This window comes from Microtus pennsylvanicus, chromosome 13 (assembly GCF_037038515.1).
Source record: "Microtus pennsylvanicus isolate mMicPen1 chromosome 13, mMicPen1.hap1, whole genome shotgun sequence".
Taxonomy (NCBI): domain Eukaryota; kingdom Metazoa; phylum Chordata; class Mammalia; order Rodentia; family Cricetidae; genus Microtus; species Microtus pennsylvanicus.
The window spans coordinates 65,013,438-65,026,285 of NC_134591.1; the positions used below are offsets into that span (position 1 = coordinate 65,013,438).

At 50.4% G+C, this 12,848-nt stretch overlaps 1 protein-coding gene across 4 annotated transcripts; it reads left to right on the top strand.

Moving 5' to 3' along the window:
* The first annotated feature begins 1,084 nt into the window (after positions 1-1,084).
* Positions 1,085-11,703, top strand: Kdf1 (keratinocyte differentiation factor 1). 4 transcript variants are annotated; one of them, XM_075945045.1, is made up of 4 exons: positions 1,085-1,141; positions 9,037-10,104; positions 10,685-10,759; positions 11,198-11,703. In XM_075945045.1, exons 2-4 carry the CDS (start codon positions 9,069-9,071, stop codon positions 11,278-11,280), a joined length of 1,194 nt encoding a protein of 397 aa, XP_075801160.1. In that variant the 5' UTR covers positions 1,085-1,141; positions 9,037-9,068; the 3' UTR covers positions 11,281-11,703. The 4 variants fall into 4 exon arrangements, with proteins under 4 accessions (XP_075801160.1, XP_075801158.1, XP_075801161.1 ...); XM_075945043.1 differs by lacking the exon at positions 1,085-1,141 and adding an exon at positions 1,154-1,201; XM_075945046.1 differs by lacking the exon at positions 1,085-1,141 and adding an exon at positions 1,224-1,248.
* The last annotated feature ends 1,145 nt before the right edge of the window (positions 11,704-12,848 follow it).

The window sequence follows — 12,848 nt, forward strand, 5'->3', positions numbered from 1 at the left end:
CTCATCTCCCACGTGCCTCTCAGGGCCACCCAGCCTGACCAACTTCTTCACTATACTGGAGCACGGGGTCTCTGCCCCTGAGGTTTCCAGCTGCACATTTGTACACACTGATGAGCAGTCAACCAGGAGCCCCTAGCTCTGTCCCAGAGCGAAGAGAGCCCATGTTGGGTGTGGCAGTGCAGGTCTGGAATCCCAGCATTCCAGGGGTGACAGTGGGAGGAGCAAGTGTTCAAGGCCAGCGTTGGCTACCTAGTGAGCTGGAGGCTATCCTAGGAGACAACGTCTAAAAAAAACCTAAACAGTCTATGGCCATACCCTCCTAGAACACGCCCGGCCTAGTCTGTTCTGGAAGCTAAGCAGGAATAGAATCTGATTATAGTTGGATGAGGAGACGGAAATAAGTGGGGCTGGAAAGGCGGTTCAGCCTCTGAGAGCACTGGCTGCTCTTCCAAGTTCCAAAGACCCACATTTGATTCTCAACTCCAGGTAGGTCCAGGATATCCCATGCCCTTTCGGCTTCTCAGCCCTGCATGCACCAGGCATGCAAGTGCTGCACAGACTGTACATGCAGGCAAGAAACCCATACACATTAAAAAAATTAATGTAAAAAAGAAAAATAAATGAATACGTAGACAGACAGAGCGATCAATGACAGATCATTGCCTAGCCATTCAAACAGTGAAGACTGCTGAGCATTTGGTACGTGCCAGGCCCTGTACTAGGGAAACAAAGCCAGACCTTACCCTCAAGGTCAGAGGCTAAAAGGAGAAGACAGGAGGCAAGAAAGAAACAGCCGGCTGGGGACTGTAATAAAGAGCACAGAAAACTGTTCCACATAACCGAGCTAGGGACTCGGGAGTCAGGGACGAATTCCCAGGAGCCATACGCTTTGAGTAGGAGTTTTGCGGCCCCGTAGGCGCTCTCCATGGCCTCTCAGAGACTTCCAGGACACCGGACTACAGAGCTAAGGGGACCTGAGCACTGTGGCCTGGCTGCCCCTCTCCGGGCCTCACTCTCCTGGCCTAGGCCGGGGCTGGGCGGGGCCTCGGCCAGGTGCGCCGCAGCGCTTCGCGGAGCCAGGAAGTGTGTCCCCAGCGGCGACCCGTGCCGCGCTCCCGCGAGACGCTCACCTGCGACCCAGGTGAGTGCCGAGGGGGGCGGGGGGAAGGGCTGGCTGGAGGCGGCTCACCTGGCGGGGCAGGTAAGTCCGGAGCGGACCCGCGGGGGAGCGGAGCGGCGCAGCCCCGAGTGAGTGACCCTGGAGGCCGCTCCTGGACGGCAGCGGGACGCGGGGGCCCGGCTCTTCGGGACCCGACGCCCACTTCCGGGGTGCGCGGGCCGGGCCGCAAGCCCGAATGGGCGCGGGGCTGGGCGGGCCGGGCCGGGAGGCCTGGGGACTGGGGCCGGGCACCTCGGAGCCGTGGCAGAAACCGTAAGTGGAACAGCGTCGGGATTCGCAGGCAATGGCGCTCGCGGCCAGAGAGGCCGTGCGCGCCCCGACGGCAATGCGTACCCGGTGCCTGCAGAGGATCGGGAGGCTGAGGCTGTGCCTGGGGGTGGGGGTGCCCCGTGCCCTGCCCTCGAGCTCAGCTGACCACGGCTTGGTGACCCGAAGCTTGCTTGGGCGGAGGGGTCGGTGCAGCCAGCCCGTCCTGTGGACGCAGGGAAAGAGCCCGTGGAGAGCCCCGAGTGTGTGTGTTTGTGGGGACTGGCGGAAAGGCCAAGGCCACGAGAAGTCAGAGAGTCCTGGGGCCGCCAGACCCTCGAGCATCCTTGTGACTGAGCCCGTCTTCCCAGGCTCTCGCTAAACACCAGTGCCTCATTGGAGCCTTATAAAGACACTAATCTCTCCCGTTTAGGCAGATGGGATTTTCAAATTTTATTTGTATCTTATTTCACTTGGTTAATTGTTTTATTGTTTATTTTTAATTATATTCAATTTAATTAAGTATATATTTCGTTTTTGTTTTTGAGATAGGGTCTCATATGGCCCGGGCTCCTTGTCATCCTGTCTCGTGTTGGGTTTAGGGACACTTCTCTAAAGGGAACCTATTTAAAGATGACGAAATGGGGACCAAGAGTCTTGTTCCAAGCTAAAAGAGAGGCGAGAATTGGCCCCGCTCCATTAGGTGACCAGTGTTACTGGATTGGTAGGAGGGGGAGGAGCAGGGACCCTGGTGGGGAAAGGACACTGCGGCCAGACACTATCAAACCACAAATAGGAAGGCTGATTGGTTGGTTGTTAGGATTTAAGACAGGGTCTCTCTTTTGTAGCCCAAGCTGACCTTGTTGAACTCCAGGGAATCTGCCTGCGTCAGGCTCTCCAGTGCTGGGCTTACCTGGGTTAGCCGCCATCCCTGGTTTATCCTAGGCTTTGCTCATTTGTCCCCATTCTTCCCTGACTGAAGATGTGGCACAGAGCAAGGTACCCGGGCTGAAGAGCCCTAGCCCACCACACAACAGTTTGCCATCTTGCTCTAGCCCCCTCGGAGCTTCAGATTCCTGGGCTGTGAAGTGATGGTAAATTACTCACATGGTAGTTGTAAGTGATGGGAATGCTCTCTGGCCGGAGCATTGCTGCTGTTTCCTCAATAGTTAGCATGGTGATGGCCCATGGTAAATGTGTGTGTTGGATATGAACGTACCCTACAGTAGTCAGTCCTAAGCCCTTGGGGAAAGAGACAGTGGCCCAGCCCAGTGTCGGTAACCATGATACTCCCACAGACCCACAAAGTTCAGCTTGGTGTGATGCTGAGAGTGGTTGATTTGGGTAACACTCCAGTTGCAAGTCCTCAAAGGATGCCAGCTCTTGCTGGCAGCCCTAACTGGCTCTTACAAATCCACAGATGGGGTGGGGTAGTGGAGGACATAGGTAGGAGTGGGTGAGGGTCTGAGGCCAGGCCAATGAGTACAAACAGAAGTGTGTTTGTGGGGGCCGGGATAGAGCTCTATTGGTAGAACACTTAGCATGCATGAGACCCGGAGTTAGAGCCCCAGCTCTGTATCAACCAGCACTTGTAAAGGTGGGAAGATCTCTTTTCCCGAGGTACACAGTGAGTCTGAGGCCAGCCTGGGATACGTAAGAGCCTATCTCAAGAAACAAAAGGGGGTGGGTGGACACGCCTGTAATCCCAGCCCTCAGGAGGCAGAGTTTGAGACCAGTCTGGTCTACAGAGCAAATTCCAGGACAGCCAGGACTGTTAGAAAAACTATGGCGAGGGCTGGGTGGGGAGAGAAGAAAAGAAATCTGGCTTTGGACAACTTACTTAAGCTTTCTGCCTTAGTACAGTGGAATAATACTAAGAATGTCTTGAGAATTAATAGATTTATTACAAGCAATATGTTTATGGTAATGGAAGCTGTGAGTAATCACTTTCAATGGGATGTAAACTGAGGCTAGGGAGTTAGTCTGTTTTACCGCCGTGTCCTTAGAGTTTAGAGTGCACAGTAGGACCTCTAAACTCTATGACCAATGACCATATTAACAATTATTTGTTAAATGACTAATTGGATCCAACCTCATGTTGATTAAATCAGGACAAGCATTTAGTTGTCTCCCTCTGAATTGGGGTTTTTTTTTTTTTTTTTTTTTTTTTTATTTTCGAGACAGGGTTTCTCCGTAGCTTTTGGTTCCTGTCCTGGAACTAGCTCTTGTAGACCAGGCTGGCCTCGAACTCACAGAGATCCGCCTGCCTCTGCCTCCCGAGTGCTGGGATTAAAGGCGTGCGCCACCACTGCCCGGCTCTCCCTCTGAATTGTGAAGAACATTTTGTTCTGTTGAGATGGGGGTCTTGCTTTGTTAGTCTCAAAGTCACGATCCTCTTGCCTCAGCCTTCATGGGACAAGGGTGACTGGTGTGTGCCACCACATTCCCTTGTGAAACACTTCTAAAGTCACTTACTACAGTTTCAGTTTCTGTACCTTTTCTTTTTTAATTGAACAGCAGGTGTTCCAAGGGGGAAATACCTCCTTCAGTTTATAGACCATATAGACATACACCGTTCGCTAAGAGTGCCAGCTCCTGCTCTGGTCTGCCTGGAGCCTAAGTCCTTTGTCTTTCTACCATAAAGTCACACAGAATGTGTCTGTGCCATGTTAACACCTTCCCAAACTGACCTTGTTCTAGGCGTTGAAGCAGAAAGGAGGCTGACCTTTAAGCTCAAAGTCCCTGGGGATTTAGGCTTATCCCAAACCAGTGAGTACAAGGCTGAGCCAGTCATCAAGAGCCCTCAGCAGAAGGGTATGGAAAGAGGGGCTCATTTGGCTACAACTCCTCGAGGTCCCCTAGAGAAGGAGAGCTGAGTGGGTCCCAGAAACTGTAAAATTTCAGGAAGAACTGCATCTTCATCCAGCATAGCGAGTATTCCTTGTCTGTCTGTCTGTCTCTACATGAGCTCTCCAGGCATGTGCTGGTAGGCTGGTATAAACCATTGATGATCACACTACAGATATGTGTCCCTTTACCCCTAAGAGCTATAGTCTGCTTCCTAAGCAAAGATACTAGGCTATTTTGTTTCTCTTAGAAATGTGTGTATCTGTTGGTTCAGCTGGCATACCTTTAATTCCAGCACTCAGGAGGTAGAGTCAGGCAGATCTCTGTAAGTTCAAGACCAGCCCTCAACTTAGCAAGTACTGCTAGGGCTACATAGTGAGACCCTGTCTCAAAATAAATTTTATATAGGACTCCATAGTGATTAAATCAGGGGTAAAGGGCTGGGCGGTGGTGGCGCACGCCTTTAATCCCAGCACTTGGGAGGCAGAGGCAGGCAGATCTCTGTGAGAAAAAGGCCAGCCTGGTCTACAAGAGCTAGTTCCAGGACAGGCTCCAAAGCTACAGAGAAACCCTGTCTCGAAAAAAAAAAAAATCAGGGGTAAAGGATAAAGTATCAGCATCTCAGAAAAGGGTAGGAGGCTGGAGAGATGGCTCAGTGGTTAAGAGCAATGGCTGCTCATCCAGAGAACCCAGGTTTAATTCTTAGCACCGACATGGTGGCTCAAAATACAGGCTAAGGACAGTTAACTGCGGTTAAGGCCTTCCTGAGTATGGCACTACATCGTCCTTTAGGGTCCCTTGGTGATTTACTCGATTCCGCCTGCTTCATCCTAGGAGGTTTTTGGTTTTTGTTTGTTTGTTTTGTTTTGAGACAAAGTCTCACTACATAGCCCAGGCTGGATTAGGACCCTCTACATAGACCAGGTTGTCTTAAACTCGCAGAGATCTCTTGTCTCCTACTGACCCTACTCCATGCTGGCATTAAAATTGTGAGTACTGCCGGGCAGTGGTGGTGCACGCCTTTAATCCCAGCACTTCGGAGGCAGAGGCAGGAGGAGCTCGAGTCAGCCTGGTGTAGAGAGAAAGCCTGTCTTGGAAAAACAAAACAAAAACCGAGCACCGTGTCTGGCTAGCTTTTTTTTTCTTTTCTTTTCTTTTCTTTTCTTTTCTTTTCTTTTCTCTTCTGTTCTCTTCTTTTCTTTTCTTTATAGGATCTCATGTGCTGGGCTGGCTAGCCTGGAACTCACTTTGTAGTGCAGGATGACCCAGAACTACTAGTTCCACCTCCATCCCCAAGTGCTAGGTTTTCAGACAGCATGTATAGTCGATTTATCTTTGGTTTTGCCTTGTCTAACACATGATCAGGCTCAGTGTTCATCAGTAAGACAACCGTAGTTCTGAGATACCTAACACATAAACCCGAGGAATGAAGATCAGTATTACTATTTTAAGACAAAGCTGCTTTCTTTTTTACTGACTCTCTTATCTTAGGCCTATGCCTGCACTTGAAGGAGCACTGTGTGGATGTCAGAGGACAGCTTTTAAGAGTTGGTTCTCAGCCGGGTGGGCGGTGGTGGCGCACACCTTTAATACCAGCACTCAAGAGGCAGAGGCAGGCGGATCTCTGTGAGTTCAAGGGCAGCCTGGTCTATAGAGTGAGTTCCAGGACAGGCTCCAAAGCTACACTGAGAAAACCTGTCTCAAAAACAAGCCAACAATAAAAAGAGCCGGTTCTCACCTTCCACCTTGTGGAAGCAGAGTCTCTCATTTCTGCTGCTGCTCTGCGCTGCGCTGTGCACTCCAGGCTGGCCCATGGGCTTCCAGACAGTTCTCTCTCCCATCTCACCGTAGCAGTGCTGGGATGACAGATGTCATCACTGCTCTCACCTGGTGAGCCATCTCCCTAGTCCATGAGGATTATTTTTGTGGCAAGGAACCAAAACTGGTTGGTGTTGCCGGGCAAGGTAGTACACTCCTTTAACCCCAGGACGTGAAAAGGGAGATCGGAGGACCAGGAGTTTAAGAGCAGTTTTGGCTACCTAGCAAATCTGAGGCCTAACTACCAACATGAGACCCTCTTGTCTTAACAAAACCAATCCTTCTCTCTCCAAGAAGAAAAAGAGAAACCTACTTGTTGGTAAATGTTTCTAGGAGGGCACATCTGAGTAGGATGAGAGACCCATTCATGCCCGTGCCCAGGATGACGGGGACGAAGGAAGGCGGGGCAGTGGTGGTGATCGTGGCAAGGCTGTTGAACAGAGGCCTGCACCGGGCTCAGTGATGGCAAGAAAGTGGGGACAGTCCTCAGGAAGTAAGGTCCCTACACAGCTTACCTTCTTTGTGGAAAAATATATATTAAAATTACCATTTTAATCTTTTACATGCCATTCTTTAGCACACCATCCTGTGGCATTAAATACATCCTCCCCTTCCAGAGTATGACACCTTCCCAGCTGAAATTCTGTATCCATTCAACATAACTCCCCCAAGCTCCTCTGCATCAGCCCCTAACATCCACCACACTATTTCTCTATATCTGTTAAACTGGTAGTTGTGGAGAGTTCATATAAGCTAAACAATAGAGTGTTTGTTCTTTCTTGTATAACTTATTTCACGTAGAATGTCTTGAAAGTTTATCCATGTCAAAGCACAAAAGAATTTTTTTTTCCTTTCTTGGCTTTTTAAGACAGGGTTTCTGTGTAGCTTTGGTGGCTGTCCTGGAACTAGCTCTTGTAGACCAGGCTGGCCTTGAACTCTTAAGAGATCCACCTGCCTCTGCCTCCCAAGTGCTGAGATTAAAGACTTGTGCCACCACTGCCCGGCTAAGAATTTCATTCTTTTTAAGGTCTAAATGATATCCCCAAAATGTTTCAGTTTATGAGTCGATTCATCTATTGATATACTTTTTAATCTTTTAACCTTTATTTTCATTTGATGTGCATGGTTTGCCTGCATATGTGTCTGCACACCACCTGCATGCAGCACTTGTGGCATTCAGAAGAGGATGTCAGATCCCCGTGGACTACACTTGCAATTGGTTGTTTGTGGGCATGTAGGTGCTATGAATCAAACCCGGGTCCTCGGGAAGCCCTCCCCCCAACTGATGAACTTTTGGATCAATCTTACTTTATGGTTATTGTAAATAATGCTACTATGAACATTAACATACAAATGTTTAAAGTTGCTACTTTCAGCCAGGCAGTGGTGGCGCACCTTTAATTTCAGCACTCGAGAGGCAGAGGCAGGTGGATCTCTGTGAGTTTGAGCCCAGCCTGGTCTACAAGAGCTAGATCCAGGTCAGGCTCCAAAGCTACATTGAAACCCCATCTCAAAACAAACAAACAAACAAACAAAAAACCAATAAAATAAAGTTGACTTTTAGTTCTCTTTGATAGAAACCAAGGATTGAATTTGCTAGGCCATATGGTAATTTGGGGGAGCTTTGAGGAATGTTAAAAACTTTTTATTTTTTTTTAGATTTTATTTATTTGTTATTTTCATTTTGAGACCAGGTCTCACTGTGTATCCCTGGCTGTCCTAGAATTCACTATGTAGACCAAGCTGGCCTCAAAACTCACAGAGATCCTCTGTACACCACTATTCTAAGCAGAGATTTTTATTTGTTTTTATGTATATGAGTGTTTATCTGTATATACATCTATGCACCTCATGCGTGCAGTGCCCACATAGGCCAGAAGAGGGCACTGGATCCCCTAGGACTGGAGTTAAAGGTGTGAGCTGCCATATGGGTGCTATGAATTGAACCCCAAGTCCTGTAGAAGAACTGCCAGTGCTCTTAACCATGAGCCATCTGTTGAGCCCCCACTTACACATAATTTTTAAAAATAATAAGGACTGACACTCAGGAGGCAGAGACAGGTGGATCTCTGTGAGTTCCAGAACAGGCTCCAAAGCTACAGAGAAACCCTGCCTCAGAAAATCAATTAATTAGTTAATTACGACTAGAAAGATGGCTAGGCATTAAGATCACAGGTTCCTTTTCCAGAGACCCAAGATTCGAATCTCAGTACTCACAATATAGCTCACCACCATCCATAACTCCAGTTCCAAGAGCCCCTACAACCCTCTTCTGACCTCCATGGGCACCAGACACACATGGCACACACACTATATACAGGCAAAATGTTCACACACACAAAAGAAATCTAAAAAAAGTTTTTAATTTTTTTGTATATGTATGTGGAGTGGGGAGAGAGTCCCTGTGAGCGCAGTGTGGGCAGAAGACATAAGAGGGTGTCACATCCCTAGAGCTAGAGTTACAGGTGGTTATGAACCCACATTCTTAACTGCTGAGCGGTCTGTCCAGCCCGGTTTTATGTTTTTTGTTTGCCATACTGGGGATGAACTTAGCGCCTCCTCATGTTATGTAGGCCTTGCTACATTTCCAACCTGTGTGTTTAAAATTTGAAGAACTGCTCTGTTTCCCACAACACCTACATCATTTCATAGCCCCATTAGCAAAGTGCAAGAGATCCAATTTCTCTGCATCCCGATTGACACTTGTAATTTTCTTTGTTTTGTTTTCAATAATAGCCATTCATTGAGAAGTCCAGTAAAGCCTTAGTTAGACCACAAAGAGAACTTTCTATTTGGGGCAAGAAGAGCTCAGCGTTTGCAAGGGTTTATGGAATGCACCATCTGTCCTCCTCACAGGCTTCCCAGGAGTCTAAAACTCTTCAGGTCAGCCCAAGAGCTTGTCTCTGACCTCTGCTTCTGACATCCTCCTGGCTTCTCCCCTGCAGGTGCCTGGCTGCAGCAAGCCATGCTCTGAGTCATGCCCAGGCCCGGACAGCCTCGCCCATCGTCTGGGCCGCCACGCTTGGGTCCCTGGGAGAGGCCGACAGAGCTATGCCTGGAAACGAATGATGAGCGCTCCCAGCCCCCACCAGGCCGCCGCACCCGCAGGCCAGACCCCAAGGACCCTGGTCACCACGGGCCAGAAAGTATCACCTTCATTTCAGGCTCTGCAGAACCGGCCACTGAGCCCCCAACCTGCTGCCTCCTCTGGCGCCCCTGGGGGTGGGACTGGTGCAGGGCTGCCTTCTGCTTTCGCCGCTGCAGGGATTGCCTGCAGCGCTGTGGGGCTTGTGTGCGGGGCTGCGGCCCCTGCTTATCTGCTGGGGACCCCACTGAGGGGTCTGCCGAAGCCGCCTGGGTCAAAGAGCCCAATGGTGTGCCACCCAGCCCGGACCGTGCACCTCCCAGCCGCCGGGATGGCCAGCGGCTCAAGTCCTCCATGGGCAGCAGCTTCAGCTACCCTGACGTTAAGCTCAAGGGCATTCCGGTCTACCCCTACCGCCATGCCACCTCCCCAGTCCCTGACTCGGACTCCTGCTGCAAGGAGCCCCTACCCGAGCCCCCTCCCACACGGCACAGCCTGCCCAGTACCCTCCCCAGCAGCCCCCGCGGCTCCGAGGAGTATTACTCCTTCCACGAGTCGGACCTGGACCTGCCCGAGATGGGCAGTGGCTCCATGTCGAGCCGGGAGATCGACGTGCTTATTTTCAAGAAGCTGACAGAGCTGTTCAGTGTACACCAGATCGACGAGCTGGCCAAGTGCACGTCGGACACCGTGTTCCTGGAGAAGACCAGCAAGATCTCAGACCTCATCAGCAGCATCACACAGGATTACCACCTGGACGAGCAAGACGCCGAGGGCCGCCTGGTGCGCGGCATCATCCGCATCAGTACCCGCAAAAGCCGTTCCCGCCCACAGACCTCCGAGGGGCGCTCGGCACGCTCTATGGCCCCCGCTGCTGCCCCTGATAGTGGCCATGAGACCATGGTGGGCTCTGCCCTCAGCCAGGATGGTAAGTGTGCCCAAGTAGGGAAGCTCTGGCTTCTAGGACAGTTGGGCTGGGTTCTTTGTGGGGCTTACCTGTAGCCAGCTGACACATCTCTGAACTCTTTGGCACAATGAAGCTGAGAACTGTGGGGAACATGCAGACTCAGTGGCCATTGCGCAGTCCCCAGCATCCATCCATCCATCCATTCATTGTATCTGTCAGGCTCCTCCTTTCCCCTATTACTGAACAGCTCCCAAGCCTGGACTGAACAAGGGCCCAGAACTCAAGAATTTGGACCTCTGCAGTAAACAAGAAAGGCTAGTGATAGTTCATGCTTGTATTTCCAGAATTCTAGAGGTTTGAAGAAAAAGGACCGCCAAGCGTTCCAGGCAAGCCTGGGCTACAGAGACCTTGTTTCAAAAAAAACAAAACCAAACCCCAAGAATTTGCATCACTGACCTGGCCTAGCTAAAGTCCCACCTGCCCACTACACACCTACCCATGTCTTAATCATATTTCTCTAGCCTGTGTCCGATGAGACCCTTCTTCACTGAGCTGCTTTATACAATATAATGACCACTGTCTATTCATACTCCTTCCCTAGAACTGACAGTGCAGATCTCCCAGGAGACAACAGCAGATGCCATCGCCAGGAAGCTGAGGCCATATGGAGCCCCAGGTGTGGTCCTGACCTGACCAGAGGGTGGGAAACTACACTAGGGCCCTTCCGATGACCTTCCAGCTTACTTTGGGGGTGGGTGAGGATGGAATCAGAAATGGAAAAGGGCCTGAGCAACCACATATCCACTGCAACCTTGGAAGCTGGCTTGAAGAGAGAAAGTTCCCAGAATAGAGCTAGAAGTGATTGGGGAGTAAGCTGGACGGCAGGCCTCTCATCCTGCAGCTGTGGAAGCTCCCCTTATGATGTCTACTGCTGTCCTCTGGGCTGCCACAACCCCCGGAGCAAGGTCATTACCCTTTTACAGACAACTGCTGGGACTTGAACACCAGGTGTGGGTTGCCCAGGCTGTTACAGCTGACTAGGCTCAAGCCCTGCTGTTCTAGTCTCAGCTGAGCTCCTTCCCCTCTCTGAGCCTCTGCTTCCTCCTCCAACCAGGGTATCCAGGCAGCCAAGACTCATCCTTCCAGGGCACCGACACAGACTCTTCAGGGGCACCCCTGCTGCAGGTATACTGCTAACCCCCACTGGCCCAGCAGTCACAGCCCCTCCTGGAAGAAGCATAGCCAGCGGAGTCGAGGAACCAGGACCCTTTTGTGTGGAGGCCAGATCCTGAGCCCAGAAGCAGTGACCTCTGGCTTCTCCTTTCGCTGAATGACTTTAGACCACATACATTTCACAGGACCATGGTGCCCCGATCTCTGCCTGTTCAGCTGGACTTACTGCTGCCTGGGCCTGTTTCTTCCTGTGAGCTGAAAGCAAAGTCTTGGGAAGTAGCTTCCCAGTTCCGTTCCCATGTTACCCTAAGCAATTATGGAAACTATAGGTTGGGTTGGGGACAGATGGCCTCTTTATGTGATTCTCTGGGCGGTGCCCACCTGTTATGTTGCTGAGCAGTTTGTACTGATCTTGGCTGTTCTATATTGTTAACATGACCATAGTTGCAAGTACACTGGCCGGCTCATCAGAGTTACATGGTTCTCCCTGTGCCATTTGCCCCAATTGCTGTTCAGCATTGTGGAGTAGAAAGGCAAGGTAGGAGCAAGACAGACTAGCTTCGCTTCTAAAAGATAAAGAACAATCTAGGGCAGCTTTGTCTGGACTGCCACTCCTCCATGGTCTGGCCACCCTCGGTATTAAGCCCCTCATCACTTCTCAGGAACCCCTCACCTCTCCCTGGTGTTAATACAGCACTCTGATTTCCACCTTATCCTGCTCTTGCTGGCAACCTGAGAGAGCCTGGCGTCCAAAGACATCCTTGTAGCTTGTAGCTAACAATAGGCACCGAACTCGGTGGCTGAGGCAAAAGCAGGCTCCCCTCGTGTGGTCACCATGCAGGGCCCTTAGCTGCTCTTTCCAGGTGCTGACCTAGTACAGACCTAGAGTCACAGCTACTGGAGGATGAGGCAGAAGGGCTATAAGTCCATTAGATTAGCCAGGGCAGCTCTTCAACCCGTTACAACAAAGTAAGGCCCCACCTAAAGTTTCAGCAAGCTCTGGGCGACCCGCCTAGCCCAATAACCACAAGCTAGCAAAAGGGGCCATTCTTATCCAGCTTCTTCCTTCTTTACGTTGTTTTAATGTTTGGGACACCCTTTGGAAAGTGGTAAAACTATCTTTTATCTAGTTTCCCAGGGGACAACAGCTGACCCCTGGGGCTGTGACTACAGGCCCTAGGTATAACTATAGCAACTGAACTGGCCCTTTTCTTGGGAGCTGCTGTGTTATACAGACTAAGGCATGAATAGAATGACCAAGTAGGGGTGCAACTTGGTGTTGACTAGCATATCTGGGATCCTGGCTTTGATCTCCAGTGCTGCAAGAGGAAAAGGGGGTGTTCACATGTAATCCTACCTAGGAAACCAACAAGAGGATCGCTGAGTTCAAAGCTAACCAGTGATACACACCAAGACTCAGCCTCAAAAAGGGGTATAGTACCCATACAATGGCTCACAACCATCCCTAACCCCAGTTCAAGGTAAACAATGCCCTTTTCTGACTGCTGTGGGCACCAAGCATGTAGATGGTACATATACATACATATAGGAAAACATTGATTCACATTAATCGAAAATTTTTTTTTTAAGGA

What these genes read in the sequence shown, in the direction of transcription:
- Kdf1 (XM_075945045.1), top strand. Translation starts at nt 9,069, where the DNA reads ATGCCCAGGCCCGGACAGCCTCGCCCATCGTCTGGGCCGCCACGCTTG. An exon ending in CTCTGCCCTCAGCCAGGATG is followed by an intron (nt 10,105 to 10,684) that starts GTAAGTGTGCCC and finishes CTCCTTCCCTAG; the next exon opens with AACTGACAGTGCAGATCTCC. An exon ending in GAGGCCATATGGAGCCCCAG is followed by an intron (nt 10,760 to 11,197) that starts GTGTGGTCCTGA and finishes TCCTCCAACCAG; the next exon opens with GGTATCCAGGCAGCCAAGAC.